Source organism: Agelaius tricolor, unplaced genomic scaffold (genome assembly GCF_023055355.1).
Source record: "Agelaius tricolor isolate 1412-34295 unplaced genomic scaffold, bAgeTri1.0.p SCAF_15, whole genome shotgun sequence".
Classification (NCBI taxonomy): domain Eukaryota; kingdom Metazoa; phylum Chordata; class Aves; order Passeriformes; family Icteridae; genus Agelaius; species Agelaius tricolor.
Genome location: NW_027269275.1, coordinates 15,545,861 through 15,562,278, shown reverse-complemented (window position 1 = coordinate 15,562,278; position 16,418 = coordinate 15,545,861). Strand labels below are relative to the sequence as shown.

Genomic DNA, 16,418 nt, shown 5'->3' with positions numbered 1-16,418 from the left:
GCATGCAAGGAGGAGTATTCAGTGGGGAGGGAGCTGGAGAGTGCTGGCAGAGTGAGCTGTTCCCTGTGCCCAGCTAGGACAGGTTGGGTGAGGAAAGCAAGAGAAAATCGTACAAAGTCAGTGTGGGCAGAGGCAAAGGAGCCACTTGCCACCTTTGCAGGTGTTTCTCCTTTCCCTCCTTAGGCCCCCACACTCTTCTGAAGGTGCCTGCCTGAGTGGTGGCCTGAGTGCTAATGCTGGTACCTGTTTTTTCTGGCCTTGGGGAGGCTTGGGCATGGCTCTGTCTGTGAACCACTGGAGCTCCCATCTCTTCCTCTTTCTTGGGCTCAGGTTCTCCTCCTCCTCCCCAGCACCATGACCACAAAGCTGTGAGCCTGGAGGTCCTGCCCAAGGGCCACTGCATTGCAGGAGTTCCTCTCAGATGCGGTCCTTCACTGGCAGAGCTCAGGAGAGTCTGCCTGCAATAATGGTTGCTGGCCAAGCTGGGCTCTGGTCTTAGGTATTAATGAACCACTTGAAATTCTGTCTAAAAGCCACCAGCTGGGTTCTGTATGACTGTACATGGTCATTTCTCTTGTGTTGTCCCATTCCTTCATTGCCCATATATTTTTCCCTATAGAGTTTTCCCCTATTCTCAAGCTGCCCTGGGGAAAGGGTACCTCTGAGACAAGGCTCTTGTCTGGGAAAGAGAGACCTGTTGCTGGTTTCCAGGGAAGGGAGCACAGCCATGGGCTCCTGCCAAGCACAGAACCACTCAGCACTGCTCTCACCCAGCCCTGGGCACTGGCCAAAGTGGAATTGCACGAGTGAGTCCTTGCATTACCCCTGTAAATGGGTACAGGTGTGGGAAGGCACTGTCCTGGTGTGTCACACATGGAGATTTGCTGTGGCCCAGATGTGGACATGGGCATCAGGTAAGTTTGACCTACTGGTGCTGTAAGGCAGGGCATGGTCCATTGCCAAGGAACAGTTTAATGGCAGCTCTGTTGTATCCAGTACTGTGCTGATCTCTGGCATCTACGTTCATCAAGACTGATTTTGGTGGGTGTAGCTCTGGCCAGCAGTGAGAGCAGAGAAGAGCCCATGGCAGAGCCCACAGTGGGCCCACACTGGGCAGAAGCAGCACTGTGAGCATGTGCTGAGCTGAGGTCCCTGCAGCAGGTGGCACATCCGAGCACTGCTGCTGCTTGGATCTATCCATCTCCTGATGCTCTTGGATCATGTTCCCCATTGCCACCTGCTGCCTGTTGCAGCCCATATCCTTTCCAAGTTAACAGCTTGTCCCCAGAGAATGCTCTCAGTGACTTTTTAGACTGTTGTTTGTCAGATATAAACTCTTCTTTGCCTATCCTTCTTTGTCTCCAGTTTGTCTGGAGTCAAAAAGGTTTTGTTCATTCTGGCCCCTTGCTCCATCGATTGCACAGGTGTCCCTCCAGGGCAGTGTGTCCTCCTTCCTTGCTTTTCTCTGCCACCTTGCTCCAGTACATGCTGACATTGCCTCCTTCTGCACCCCCTGATGTTTACACCTCTGTTCTCTTCTGATCCCTTGCTCAGCATCAGCCCAGCTTCCTCCTCTTCCTCCTTGTGCACTGTTCAGAGTTCAGCCAGTGTGAGGCCCAAAGCCTTCAGGTTGCCTCAGCACCCAGAGCGACTTTTGGGCCTTGCCTCTCCTTGCATGTGGTGGTTATGGATCTCCTGCCCAATTGTCTTTTCGATTTTCCTATTACAGCTGCTGTTCACCCAGTGCTGCTCCTGTAGGAAAATCCAGGCTGGAAGAGCCAGCTGGAGTCATCTGGACAAATCCCAGGATCTCACAGTCCTTGCAGGAGTTCTTTGGTTTGAACAAACCAATACTTTGTTCTTGGTTTTGCCATGGCTCACAAAGGAACTGACTGAATCTGGTGCTGTTTTTACTGGTCCAAGCTCTGTCCTTGGAGCTGGCCCAGCCCTGGCCATCTGCTCTCCAGCCTCAGTCAAGAGGGCAATGGCCTGGGTTAGGATTTCCCAGGCCATTGAACCTGGACCAGGTGCTCCAAGGCAAGCACAGACTTGGTGATACTGGAGAGACCTGCTACATTTTGGTGTCATAACTGCACCCAGCAATGTGACACTTAAGAGCAGCAACATTTCAGAAGCTTCCTGAAAATCTCATTCCTCTGAAGGCATCGGATTGCTGAGAATTCTGAAGGGAAGGAAATGCTTTAGTGGGCAGTTATTTCTGGAGCAGGCACTCTCTGCTCACTCCTTGGACCAGATTATTTTCTTAGGATGGGCCTTTTCCTCCATCTGCTCCCCCAAATTCAATCCCTGTACACCCTGGGAATTGGAAGCAGGGGTAAGGTAACATACCAACATCTTCCTACCAATCTTCCAGGTGGATAACATCAGGGTGTGAGTCTCTGAAATACATCCCTCAGAGACCTCTTCCCAAATGCCAGCCTCAATTATTAATATGGGTTAATGATTTACAGGGCTCTCTGTCTCTGCCCACACATGCCCAGGGAAGGAGGAGGGGCAACGGGTGCTACATTTTCTTAAAATTAATTGAGAAATAGGGAAAATTTGAAACCACAACCTATTTCTGTGTTCAGCAGAACATGACATTAAAGGGGTAAGTGGAGAGCATGTGAATGAGCCGGCTGTTCAGGAATGGCAGCTGGATATTTGTCCCAGTTGTCTCCTACCATCTGATTAAGGGAACAAGTTATTTCATCCTGCCATATAAAGTGTACTCTAACCCTCTGACTAAATATAGCTGATCATTTCTAACTAATGCCTTGCTTTTTGTGTGCTCTACTTGTTTGTGCAAGGAATTGTGAAGGAAATAGAAAGTGCTGCTAACCCAGCTGCTGTGAGGGAGTGTTTGTAGCTCCTGGGAGAGACGAGCACACCTAGCAGTCAACATTGTCAGGATTTGAATGGGGCATTAGTCAGCAACAGAGGCCTGGAGTTAACCTGAAGAACCATAAAGCTGGTGCAGAATGGTAATTTTTATGCTGTTTAGTGTCTGTACATTGAATATAGATGGTGTAAACAGCTGTTATTACAGCCAGAAGAAATGTATGTCTCCTTAGAAATGTAATTTCCAGCCCAAGCTGTTCCTGTTAAGCCTCTTCAGCTGTGCCAAGGCCTTGTCTCTACTCAGAGAGATTCTCACAGCCATAAAGCAATATTGCCAGGGTCCTGTATGTTATCCCTGCCTGGCTTAGAGCAGCAAGAACACACAGGAGGCTCCAAGGGCACCCAGGATTGAGTGCAGTTAAAGGAAGCAATGAAGTGGAGCAAACGCTCTCCAGTCCTGCAAAAGCAGCTCAGGGAACCCCTGGGAGGAACAAGCAGAGCCCAGGCCGAGAAACATCCCCCGGGCAAAAAGCAAAAACCATCCTAGGGAAAAGCAAACCACGGCGTCCCCTTTGGCTGAGGGTCGTGAAGAACGGAGATGTTTGAGAGGCGTCCCTGCCACAGCCCAGGCGTTGGGTGAACGCGGTACCGACCCCAGGGCACCGGGCACGGTTTGGAGCGGGCTCGGCTCCGGAAGCTCACCGGAGCGAGGGAGGGCAGAGGCCGGAGCCGCGGTTGCCGTGGCAGCGCTCCCGCAACGCCGTCCCCGTCACCGGGAAGTGCATCCGGGGCCGCCCCAAGTAGTTCCTCGGTGACGGCGGCGGCGCGGCGCGGGGGATCCGCCGTGTCCTGGCAGAGCGGCGGCCGCGGCGCGGCCCTGCCCGCCCGGCCCCGGCATGTTCAAGAACACCTTCCAGAGCGGCTTCCTCTCCGTGCTCTACAGCATCGGCAGCAAACCGCTCCAGATCTGGGACAAGAAGGTGAGGCGGCGGCCTCGGCCAGCGCCGCGGCCCGGGGAGCGGCGGAGCCTCCCGGGGCAGGCCCGGGGCCGCCGGAACCCCCGGGCCGCTCCGGACACCTGTGGGGCCGCTCCGGACACCTGTGGGGCCGCTCGGCCCCCGCCGGGCCGGAGCTGCGGCGGCCGGGTTACCGGGACCCCGGGAACGGGGTAGCGGGATCTCTCGGGTACTGGTTACCGGCACGGCCCCGGGGCCGGTACCGGGCCCCTGGGGTGTTTCTGAGGGGAATGTGTTATTCTGAGCCTTTTCTGCCTTTGCCGGGCAGAGGAGCCCGCCCGGCACCAGGAGCTGCAGCGCTGTGGGGCAGCTGCAGGAGTGGCCAGCAGCGGCCATAGGCTGCGGCATGCCCGGGGCCCTGTGGGGCCGAGGTGGGGTCTCCTGGTGCGTGACCCACCTTCAGACAGGCTCTCCAGAGACATTCAGAAGTGGGCTGCGTGGCGGCTTGTGGGTGTAGGAGAAGTTGGGAACGTCTCATCACTTTGTTTCTCCCTCCTGTCAGTTTTTAGAGTGGTTTTGCTCAGGGCCCTGTGCTTTCTCCAGGCTATCTCTCATCAAGGAGCCGTCCTCGGGATGTTTGGAGATGTTGAGCTGTGCTGCTTCCCCCATCACAAACCATCCATGGTTTAGTGATTCTGCAAAATACTTGTTGTGACTTCTGAGACCAAGGCTACAACCTGTATTTGGTTGCTTGTGCGTGAGCCTTAGCTGAGTTGTTTTGTGGTTTCAGCAGAAACAAAAGCCTTCACAGCAGTTCAGACTGTGCTGTGATGTTTGACCTGAGTGGGCTTGTGCGAGCATTTACAAGTTGTGAGATGGGCAACAGGAAGCACAGACCTATCCGGTTGCCCATGGGTGGGTACCCATGTAGCTCTGTGAAGAGCTGGGATGCCACACACTGCCCGTGTGCATGTGTCTGTGTCTTGCACAAATATTTGTGACTTTGAAAAAGGATCTACAGCTTATTTGGATGGTGCAAGGACAGGACACATTAAAGACTCTTAGACTAGGGGTGTGCTGTCAGACTGGATAAGCCATAAGCAGGCTGTGCTGACTCTGCTTGAAGGTGGAGGTTGGACTGGAGACCTCTGGAGGCACCTTCCCATGTGAATTGTCCTGTGCAGGGTGATGCTGTTATGATTGTGTGGCCCATGAGTGGGAGCAGGAGCTCTACTTGCAGGGTGGATGTCAGCAGTGGTCCTTTCAGCTGCAATTGCCTTGCAGTAGTCTCTCTTGCATGAAGCATGGCCAGCCTGGGTGTGCTTGTTGTGAGGATTGCCATGCTCTCTTCAGCAGTGCATGGAATGCCCCTGTCGTTTTGGTGAGAACTGGAAACAGTATTTGACATTCTCCTGTGTCCTGGGTACATGCCTGAGATTACTGGGTTCATAGCTGTCCTAATGTAGACTTTCATATCTTCGCAAAAAGAACCAGCAGGCTGTGATTTTTACTTTTTGTAGATCTCAGGGAATATCTCAAGCTTTTGTGACGTGGGGAAAACCCATATATTTTTTGGCCTTAGTAGGACGTGCACTGCTTGTGCTGGTAGAGAGTGTGTGTGTGTGGGTGTGCCTGAGTGTGTGAGCCCTTCCCCAGAGGCAGTCAGCCATGCCCAGCAGTACAAACCAAGTTCCCTTGGTGACCAGTGGCTGGCTGGTGGCTCCCCTGTATTGCTTGTCCTTTTTTTACCCCTTACTGCACTCAAGTTTGACTCTCACTCTTTTATGTTTGTTTATTTGGGCGTCTGATATGAGGTTGAGTCCCTTGTGTTCACTGCAGCATATTTTGATAGATGAGAGTCTTGCACTCAGTCTATGTGCAGCATGCTGGGCTGTAAACTCTTGCTGGCACTCTGGGGAAGTGATCAAATCCTTGGAAACAGCAAGGTCCAGGAGAGTAGGAGCCAGGTGAATGTAGATGGGTCCTCCTGGGGTCTTAGTCCTTCTCCTAATGCAGCTGTGTGTGCCTCTTTTTCCCCTCTCAAGTGACGTCTGTGCTGTCTGCCCCACTTCTGTTCCAGGTGCGCAATGGCCACATCAAACGAATCACGGACAATGACATTCAGTCACTGGTGCTGGAGATTGAAGGAACAAATGTCAGGTAGGAGAAGCCTCTTCTGCTGTTCTGGGGGAGCAGGACTCTGCCCTGAAGCAGAGTGAAAGATGGCAGTGCCCAGCAGACATCATCTTCAAACTACAGCAGTGTGATGGCAATGTCTTTGTCAATAAATGGAAGAATCTGGGTCATATCACTGATACTCCCCCTGTGGCAGTGTGCTGTGCCTTTCCCTGGATGTGCTTGTAGAGCTCTCATTCTTATCCTCACTGGGGCTAAGGGATAAAAAATAAAATCCCATTATTCTTCCATCACTTGAAGGGGAAAAAAGGCGGTATTTAATACCCAGCCTCAGTCAGCACTGCCAGTTACTGAAAAAGCAGCACTGTCTGCTGTCTCTTCTATTGTCTTGGGCCTGTTTTCCTCACGTGACAGCTGCTCTCCCTACAGCAGGAAGATGAGAGGGAGATTTATGAGAGGAGTTGCTTGTGGAGCTTCTCTTAGCAACCTCGTCTCCATCGCCCCGGGAGACAGACGCCAGCTCCCTGAGCGGGCTCAGAGTCTCCAAGGCTTCTCCAGGGGTGATTCAGAGCAGGGCGCTCCTTATAAGGGCAGTGGAGTCTCCTCTCCTGCAGACACACTGAGGCAATGCTTCTCTTCCTCCAAGAAGTGTTGATACAAAACTTGCCAGGCGTGACGTGTGCTTCTAGGGCTCACAACCTCTGTTTTCCCAGCCATATAGAGCACACAGGGCCTCTGCCATGATCTGGAGGGCTCTACCTGTTCAGTCAAGGGTAGGAGGAGGTTGTGTTAAGAAACAGCGCTGACATGGCCTTGAAACTGGGGAGGTGAAGCTGTCCAGGAAGGTGTTTCATGCCCTGGGTGAGAAAAGTGCAATTTGAGATGCATTCTTTGTGCCTTTTATCTTTTTCTGCCTGCAGCTACCTCTGAAACTCCCCCTCCTGTTACAGGAAGCCCTGGTTGTTGCTGAGATCTTATGATCACAGTTACCCATTTCTGCCTGTCCTCCAAGGCTGCACTGGGCCAAGGGAGAGACTTGGGTTACCTCAGGCTGTGCACTTTGTGCCGTGTGAGATGCTAAAGTGTTTTTCTCTCACCTCTCAGTACCACGTACATCACGTGCCCTGCTGACCCAAAGAAGACCCTGGGCATCAAACTACCTTTCCTAGTGATGATCATCAAGAACCTGAAAAAATACTTCACTTTTGAAGTGCAGGTGAGGAGTGTGCAGTGGGGAGGCCCCTCCAGGGACCACTGAGGAAGGCGCCAGAGAGCCTGCAGTCTTGTGTTGGAACTTGTCCCAGGCAGTGAGTGATCCCCAAAACAGTTTTGCTTTCTTGGCCATGTGGTGTGTCAGGTCTTCTGGTATGGGGGCATCAGTCAGCTGACAAACACATTGTTGCTATTCCTGAAAATGGGTCTGTTTCCTGTGTTAAAATTACTTCTGCCGTGGAACGGAGGGGTGGGGAGTAGAGAGCCCTCTTGGAGTCGGGTAGCGCTGTCCTGGGGGCCTGGTGCCGGGGTGAGCAGCCCTGCCCTCCCTGCCCAGGTGCTGGATGACAAGAACGTCCGTCGGCGTTTCCGGGCGAGCAACTACCAGAGCACGACTCGGGTGAAGCCCTTCATCTGCACCATGCCCATGCGGCTGGACGACGGCTGGAACCAGATCCAGTTCAACCTGTCCGACTTCACGCGCCGCGCCTACGGCACCAACTACATCGAGACCCTGAGAGTGCAGGTGAGGAGCTGCCCTGGGAAACCAAGGGCTGCTCATGTTCCTGCTGCCTGGGACAGCAGGAGGGGAATCTGCCTTTAGCCCTCTGGGGTTCCTTTGCAGAGCACTCTGGAAGGCGGGCAAAGGCCTGACTGAGGCCTCACCTAACTTGCTTAGGCTGGGATGAAGGAGCCCTCTTCCCTCTTGTTTCTCTGGCTGTGCGTTGGTTAGGGTGAGAGTTGCAGTTCCCTGTGGCATGCCATGAAAGCTGGGTATTGCCTCACTGTCCAGATAGGCTGGACAGTGACTGGCTGAATGGGAACGTGAATGGGAAAGCCCCACGATGTACAGACCATTCATACCCCTGGTCAAGCTTGTTTCCTGGTGGTAGTGGAGTTACCCTGCTTTCACTGAGTCCCTTGTAAGAGAGCTGATGCAGGGTTTGTTCCTGCTGAGGACATGGAACTTGTTCCATATGCTAGGGAGTCATGTTCAGTGGTGTGTGTTATTTTGAGGAATGTCTGTGTGTGGAGCGTGCCTGTTCCTTGGTGTGAGGGGAGTGCTGCAGTTCCTTGCAGGATTGCCCTGAGGTGCAGGCAGTCAGCTGAGAGTTGTCTGCCTTCTCACATACTCACGAGGGGGACCAGAGCAACTACTTTGCTGCCAGCTGATAGTGAAGGCAGCACAGGCTGGACAGGCTCATTCCTGACCTCAGGGAGGCCCTGAAGTGGGCGTGTTAAAAATGCAGCAGGCTGAGGCTGTGAGTGTTCTGGCAAGTGCTGATACCAGCCAAGCAGAGGTCGGTTCACAGCAAAGAATCCCCTTAGCAACTAAGACAGTTGGCAGAGATACCAGAGCTTGGCCAAATCTTTTGAGTGTTCATACCTGGAGACAGGAATGCAAATGCAAAGCAGAGGGCACAGACCAACATTTTGCTGATGCCCTGTCAGATTCAAAAAAGCAAGAGAGTGAGATAGATTTCCAGCTGCTGAGCCAAAGAATCCATATTGCAGCATGACACCAAAGCTGGCTGTGGAAAGAGCACGTGGAAAATGGACTGACTCTTTGTTTTGACTCCCAGATCCACGCCAACTGTCGCATCCGACGGGTGTATTTCTCTGACCGGCTGTACTCAGAGGATGAGCTCCCAGCCGAGTTCAAGCTGTATCTGCCTGTCCAGAACAAGGCCAAGGTGAGCTAGATGTGGGAAGGAGGGTGGGAGAACAGTGAGCCAGACTAGCATTCCTCTGCCTCCTCCTGCTGCCTTCGCAACACGGAGTTTCTTCTGGCAGCAGAGCTCTTGCCAGCTTTGGCCTCCGGCCAGGGAGCACCCTCTCTGTTGCCAGGGTGAGCAGTCTGTCTGGGGTGCTTTGTTGTGTAGCTTTCCTGCCAAAACACATGGAAATTGTCATTCCCATCTAGGAGCAGGGTGAGCTGTTCAGCTGCTCTCCATGTCCTCCCTGATTGTGTTGAAGGACTCTGGGCAGTTGCAGCCTCCCGGCATCTCTCCAGAGCTTTCATCCATGACTCAGCTCAGCAACTTTGCTCTTCAGAGCAGCTGCAGCTCCACATTTGTCTTCCAGGAGAGATTCTGTTTGTGTCCCTCTAGCCCAAAATGAGTCCCCTCCAATCTTTATCCTGCCCAGTACCAGACAGTGGTGCCATGAGGGGGGAAGGAGACACCATGGCTGCCCTCAGGAGGAGATGCCAAGCTATGCTCCTGCAGCAATGGGAGAGGAGTGAACATGCTGGCATACTCAGAGATCTTGAGCAACATGCAGCAATTTTGAGGCTTGTGAGGAAACACCTTCTTTGCCAGGGCCAGCCTGTCCCAATGCAGACACTTTTAGCAAAGAAGATTCCTGGGCAAAGTTTCAAGCTGCTGAGGGAGGATATTGGGGGCTGATGGTAGTGGGAGGTAGAAGGCAGTGTTAACTGTAGGTAACACCTCTGGGGAACCTGTCACTGCCTCCTGGGCTGTAGCAGCCTCACAGATATGTCTGGGGAGTGCTTGGAGCCCTCCCAGTACTGTTGTCTTGTGCTGCCAAGTCTTGTAAGTGTCTCCTTTCTTCTCCCTGCTCTGTCCAGCAATAACATCACGTTGGGAAGAGATGTTGGCGTGCAAATTGTACAGAGTCAGAGTTTTCCTGGCTGTTCCTAAAGTGCTGAGCCTAAACTCTGCAGGTGGCCTGGTACCCAGTCTTGTCTTGCTCAAAGTGGCCACTGTGCCTCCAAAGAAGGGATTCAGCAGGAATTGTGGAGTGTATCCATCCATCATCACAATTCAAGTGTATCCTCTTGAAGTTAGCAATTTTATTTTTTATTTCCTTGTTTCCATCTCTTATATATGCTCTAAATATGGATGTAATACTTGTTCTTGAAAATTAAACATTTGGCTCTGTAAATCTGCTTCTGTCTTCTTCCTCCTTTGATGGATCCCTAACTTTTTAGTGCTTCAGAAAGTGCCAGAGAATTTCTTTGAGAACCCAAATGTTAGAATTTGCCTCTGAACTTGACTTTGATCAGCACCCTCACTGTTTAAGGGATAGCACAGACACAACCAGCAGCAATCTGATGAGAGGAAAATTAGTGAGGTTTCCACAGAGAATATAGAAACTGTCTCCAATCCATGAAGTTTGTGGTACTATGACAAAAACTCATGCTGTTCATGAAAATGGATTTTTCATTCCCTCTTTCCTTGAAGCCATTTTCCCCAGCAGTGACCAATTAGGCTTACCTGCCTGTTAGGGCACAGTTTTGTTGGCTGTGTAGTTACCAACTCACTCCAGCTCTCAGCCAAGCCTTCAGCAGCACAAGGCACACAATAGCCTCCCAGCTGCCAGATTGTCCCTTCCCCAGGGATCAAAGGGGAGGTGCAGCACAACAGGAGCGGAAATCTTTTCCTGTGCTGGAGCTGCCCTTCCCTGCCTCAAACCAATCTGCCTTTGTTGTAGAAAGGCTTGTGAAGGGGAGGCCAGAGACTCCATCAGTGAGGGGGTGAGTCTGGGAGTAGATGATGCCTTTCCTGCCTGGGGCCAAGCCCCCATCAGGTCTTGGGAGGGGGCAGGTCCCAAAGGCTGGCACTGATCCTTCCCTGGGCTGTGCAGTGAATGGGGACAACTTCACTTCTGTTACTGCTCTGTAGAACAAAGCTGCTCTCTCCCAGGAGGAGGAGAGCCTGCTGGGGGACATCTTAGATTGCCTCAGATTCTGGGTTTAATCCTGACCACTGACACCCTGCCTGGTTTAAAGGTTTGGCATGTCTGTGCATCCTCTTTTTGCACCTCTGTGGCCTCTCCTGTAATGGAGCTGCTGGGCTTTGAACTGGAGGTGCTGCCACGTGGGGCTGGATTGCACCTGCAGAAGGCTTTCTGGAGAAGACCTTTGCAGTTCTTCTAGCAGCTGAACAGCTTGGTAGCTCTAAGGAGCCCAGCCAAGGAAGCCTACATGAGAAATCACCATCCATCTTGCATTGACATGTCAAGGCTTGGCTGGACTTGGTCTGTTCAGTGGAATCGCACTGGATCATGTGCCAGGGGTTCACCTTAATGAAGTCCATGGTGAGGCTTTCTCCATGTTTGCAAAGCTTGCCAGAGCTGGGGGAGCTGCTGAGCAAATCCATCAGACTCCAGGAGGGTAAAATGTGAATCCTTTCCCGCAAGGCCTTGCTCAACACCATGTGTTTTTGGCAGTCTTTGGCAGCTGAACACTCAGCAGGAGCTGCTGCTGCCTTTCCCTGCCCTGCTGGAGCCTGTGCTGGAGTTTCCCCTGGTCCCTGAGGAGCTGAGCTCACCCTGAGTGACCAGCCCTAATGCATTGAGAGGGGCTGGGCTCCCCTGGGCCCCGAGCTGGCTGCCTCTGCAGAGATCAGATGGGCACTGCTGCCAATTCGTGCCCGACCTCTAGGAGCTGTGCCAGCAGATTTGCTGGAATAAACTCCCAGCCACAAACCCTTACATCCATATGGACCTTCTGTGTATTTTTAAGTACGAAACAAAATACTGAATCTTCCTGTTTACTTGTTGCACAAAGTGGAGCATCATCAGATACTGGCTCTTTCCTTTACAGCCAGATGCTTGGTGATTTACACAGTGCTTCCAAAATCTTTCTCTTCTAATCCCTCTCTCCCATCAAAACTTTAACCATCTCACTGCAGGTGGGTGAAGTTGGATGCTCTCCCTGTGGGAGAAGAGAATGCTGCTGGTGGGTGGGCCAGACTGTCAGCAGCCCTTTCCTAAATGTGCACAAGCAAAACTCCTGTGGTGGAGCACTCAGCTTCTCACTCCTTTGGTTATGGCTTTTGACATGGCTGGGATGCAACATCCTCTTACATGGAAAGAGTGGAGGAATGCAGGAAGGAGGTGGGGGCAGAGGTGGGAGTCAGGAATGGCCACTGCCTGCCTGCTCCTGGGGCAGCCCCAGCTGGGTATGAGGGGTGGGCAGAGGGGAGTCACAGTTCACTGCAGGCAGCCTATGGAGAAAAGATCTTAAATATCTCCTCATTCACCTTTCTGTGGGTGGCCTGCTCCTTCCTCCATGCATAAGTCCTTGTTGCAGTTCATGTTTAGTGGGAGAGAAAAGAATCTTTGTGGGGAGCCCTGGTTTCAACCCCAGGCAGAGCAGGGGCCACCCACAGATCAGTTTTCCTTCTCTGCACCAGCTTTTCACCTTTGTCTTCCACTGGCTGGGGCAAGGTTCTGCACTTGGACACTTCAATCAGGACCTCAGTGCTGGGAGCTACTTTCTGCACGAAAGGCAAAGCTTCCCTTGGAAAGCTTGGGTGCTGAAATACGGTGAGTGCACAGGCTGCAGCTCCTTGGAGCAAGGGACCCACCCTGGGCTGGGCCAGCAGCAGCAGGCTTGGGCTGGAGCAGCTGGCACTCCCTGTGGTGGGAGCCAAGGCTGGGACATCCCAAGGCTCCAGTGGCTCTGCCTGGGCAGGTGGCAGCTGCTGGCAGAGCAAGCAGGCAATGGGGGTTTTCCTGGAAAGCTTTCTCAGTTTGCTCTGCTGCTGGGGCAGAAGAATCCTGTGTGAGCGTCCAGCCCAGCAGACATTGTCTGGCAGGACATGGACACAAGCTTCTGTCCCTGCCTGTGTTTGTCCCCTTGCACTTTGTCACTTTCCTATCAAGTGGGTCCTGGCAAAGAAGCACAAAGCTGTTATCACAGAGGGATAAGCAGGAATCAAAAAAATCTGGGCCAAACTCTGCTTCTTGTCCATTCTGCATCTCCCTGGATGTCTTGGGCCAAATGTTGTCATCTTTATAGAAGGATTACACCTCCAGGGCGACATTAATCCTTTGCAGCTGTTGTCTAATGTGGGGCAGGCAGTGCTGGAGGCAAGGGAAATATTTATTTTGAGTTTTACCACTGGCCACCGCCCAGGAAAAGCAAGTGACGGTACTGGGGACTTTGGCCACTGTGCATGCAGAGAGAGCTGATGTTCCTGCCCTGCCAGTGCCTGCAGGAGAGGGGTGAGAGCTTCACCTGGCAGGCTGCAAAATGGGACCACCCAAACACGATTTTTTGGGGTAAGGGAGCAATTGTGCACCCTGAGAGCTAACCTGGGTGCAGTGGGGAAAGCCTCAGAGCTGCTAGAAGTGAGATGATGGATACCAACCTGTGCTGAAGCAGAACTGCAGCCCATCTGCTTCACCATCCCTTCACGTGTTGCCCCTGCAGCCCCAGGAATGACTTTCTGTGAGATGAGGGGTCCCAGCACCCCGGGCGCAGGCTGGGGGCTGCCCTGTGGGTGTGAGGGGAGGAGAGGGGCAGGAGCCACACACACCCGAGCCGAGCTCGGCGTGGTTGGTGGGTGCATCCCAGGGCAGCGGGGCTGTGCTGGCACCGACCCCTCCCGGGAGCCTCCGCCCTGCCCTGCGTGCAGCGAGCACAGGCAGCGGGTTCGGCCCCTCCCGGGCCCCGCGGCCCTTCCCTCCATCCCCAGCATTGTTTCCTCCGACCTTGAGCTGCCGGGTTGCTGCTTGCTGTATCCCAGCGCCGGTTCTTCCTCTGCACTGAGCCCGGCTTCCTCTGTGTTTTCCGGGTCCTTTCCTCAGCACTGAACAGGGGCTCGTGCCCTGGCTTGCAGAGGAAGAGGAGGATTCTCCTGAGATGCTGCCAGAAGGGCAGAGAGCCCCTGCCAGCCCCGGTCTCCCCCTCACGCCCACCCCAGCACAGCAGAGCCTGGAGGACGCTGAGCTCCCAGGGTCTTTTCCAGGTCAGGCTCTCCAACCTATTTTTGGGAAGCAGGGAGCTGCCAGGCTCCCTGGCAGTGGATCCTGGCAGGGCAGCCCGGTGCCTGCCAGGGCCAGGCTCAGCCAGGCTCGCACTCCCCATGCTCCCAACAGCCCTGTCCTTAGAGCAGGTGCCTGCTGCCCTCCTGGGCTCACACCCACGGCTGGCCAGAGGTGAGCTGACCCCACTGTGGGCGTGCAGAGCGGTGCAGGGGCCTCCGGCAGAGCCTGGGCGCCGCTGAAATGCTGGGCTTTATCTGCAGCAGGTCCCTCGCTGCTGTCCATGAGCGTTTCCAGATGGCCCCGGGCTCCTGGCACCAGCTCCGCTGCAGCATCCGGGGAAAAGCGGGAGGGGGTGGGAAGTGGTGTCCCAGCTCACCAAGCGTGGTGGCCTGGGCCTCTGCTCCCAGCATCCCTAATTCCCTCTGGGGAATTGTTCCCAGCTCCTGTCCCACTCTGAATCAGCAAGGAGGCTCCTCCCCTGCCATGGAAGGGATGCCATAAGCAGCTGGCCCTGGGCACCCTTGTCCAGCTCTGCCTTTCCCTGCAAGCCAGGCGTCTTTCCAGGTACCAGGCTTTGGGGTCCCAGCCCTGCACCCCGTCGAGCCCTCTGTACCCCCAGGAGAGAAGGGAAACACCTCTGTACCCCCACGAGAGAAGGCTGCCGTGGGAAATGCAGCTGTTGTTGGAAATGCATCTGCCACAGAAGAGCATCCAGTGTGGGAAATGCATCTGCCGTGGGAAATGCATCTGCACTGGCCTCTGGAGGAGTCTCTGCAGGGGTGGAGAGAGTGAATCCCAGCCGTGCTTTCCTCCTGCCTCGCCTTTTGGCCAGGTTCATGGCTTTTGGCAGCTCCTGGTGCCTCTCTGGCCCCGGTTCAGCACAGGCTGGAGTGTCAGGCTGCCCCATGGCAGGGCTCCCAGCTCGGCAGAGCTGTGGGTCCTCCTTCAGCTCTGGGGAAGACCAACACGAGCACAAATCTGAGCAAAATGGTCAAAACCGAACTGAAAGAAGTTAAAAGCCAAGGAATGTGACCCAGCAAGGCTTGGCTGATGGAATACAACAGCCCTGAGCCACTTGGAGATCTTTTTCCACCCACTCCCCCCAGTTCCTCAGGGGTTTTCTGTTCCTGATTTTGACTTCTCACTTGGCTGCAGCGACGTGCTGAGTCTGAGCCAAACGTGTTTTCCAGGGAATCAGCTCATGGCTGGAAATCGCTGCCCAGTGTGGGTAGGGATGGAGGCTGGGGCAGGGGATGGTGACTCAGGCCACAGGGTTCCCCCCCAGCACCAGAAAAATGGGGTGAGAGCCAGCATCCATCCTTCCCTTTTACAGTAATTAGTGGCTGATGAGTAGCTGGGCAGCCCAGGGTAATTCAGTGCTGGGAAGTGGTTGTAGCAGTCGGGAACTGAGCCAGCAGCTCTGGGCCCTGGGGAGGGGGAAGGATGGGGGAAGCACAAAGTCTTCATATCCTCATCCATGAGCTGGGGGAACCCTCCCATCCACCCACCCAGGCTGGCAGGAGGGGATGAGGGCAAAGGAGCAGCTGGAGCACCAGGGCAAGGGGAGCAGGGCCTGAGTGCACCAAGACAGAGATGCCCAGGGCAGAGAGGCAGGGCACAGGTGCTGGCACAGGTGCTGGCCCTGGTCCTGCTGCAGGGGAGGCTGGAGGAAGCAAAGATGCTGACTGGAGTCAATTCCCACCCCAGTTCCACAGGGTCATCCCCACAGGGATGGGCCAGGTTCACACAACCCCCTTGCCCAGCACAGCCCAACCAGCCTCCCCACCAGGGCAGCACTGGTGCTGGGCCTCTGCTGCCCACCCCAAGGCTGCACCTGCAGAACAAACCTGGCTCCAGCTGCCACCCCTGTGATCATCACATCACCAGCTTCTGTGGTTTGGTTTTTCTTCCCGTTAATGTCTGAGCAACATTTTTCCCCAGATAAAGCCAGTTTCCTACCCCTGGAGTCTAATCTTTCCCACTCCCATGATTATTTCTCTGATCTCTGCAGCAGTCGTGACTCCTCTTGCCTTCCTCTGCCGGGACAGCAGTGGTGAGACAGGATATGGCCACCCCTTCCCCCCAGGAAACTCAGCAGGGCTGCGTGGGGACAGGGAGCTGGAGCACGCTGTGAAGTGGCTCCAGGAGGGTCCCCAGCTGCTCCCGGCCCCTGCATGGGGAAGGGAGGTGGCTGCCCAGGGCTGAAGAGCGGTGCTGGCTGGGGGAGAACAAGGCACCCTGTGTTCCCAGCCCTTGTCACTGCCGTGGGAGCTGCTGAAAGGCTGCTCTGTCCACTGCTGGGGGTGGGGGGGCTGCTTTAGCTGACCCCCCTCAAGTGGCAGCCCCGGGGCAGGGACTGCTGCAGGGACATCACTGGCCATGCTGGCCCCTTCCCTGCATCCCCTGGCATGGCACTCAGTCCCCTGGGGGTGCCATGCAGGGTGACCCCCCAGACAAGCCCCGTTACCACAGAATTTGCCCAGTCCCTCCCAGGGCACCCCCGCAGCAGGAAGGCCAATGGCACCACAGCTC

The 16,418-nt window shown here is 54.5% G+C and overlaps 1 protein-coding gene across 2 annotated transcripts; it reads left to right on the top strand.

Annotated features, from left to right (window-relative positions):
* The first annotated feature begins 3,627 nt into the window (after nt 1-3,627).
* On the top strand, nt 3,628-10,052 carry CFAP20 (cilia and flagella associated protein 20). Of its 2 annotated transcripts, XM_071440719.1 has the most exons (6): nt 3,628-3,821; nt 5,878-5,957; nt 7,038-7,149; nt 7,483-7,671; nt 8,729-8,839; nt 9,736-10,052. In XM_071440719.1, exons 1-6 carry the CDS (start codon nt 3,738-3,740, stop codon nt 9,739-9,741), a joined length of 582 nt encoding a protein of 193 aa, XP_071296820.1. In that variant the 5' UTR covers nt 3,628-3,737; the 3' UTR covers nt 9,742-10,052. The 2 variants fall into 2 exon arrangements, with proteins under 2 accessions (XP_071296820.1, XP_071296819.1); XM_071440718.1 differs by lacking the exon at nt 9,736-10,052 and having other exon boundaries at nt 8,729-8,848.
* Nucleotides 10,053-16,418: the final 6,366 nt, after the last annotated feature.

What these genes read in the sequence shown, in the direction of transcription:
- CFAP20 (XM_071440718.1), top strand. Translation starts at nt 3,738, where the DNA reads ATGTTCAAGAACACCTTCCAGAGCGGCTTCCTCTCCGTGCTCTACAGC. An exon ending in ACTTCACTTTTGAAGTGCAG is followed by an intron (nt 7,150 to 7,482) that starts GTGAGGAGTGTG and finishes CTCCCTGCCCAG; the next exon opens with GTGCTGGATGACAAGAACGT. An exon ending in TCGAGACCCTGAGAGTGCAG is followed by an intron (nt 7,672 to 8,728) that starts GTGAGGAGCTGC and finishes TTTGACTCCCAG; the next exon opens with ATCCACGCCAACTGTCGCAT.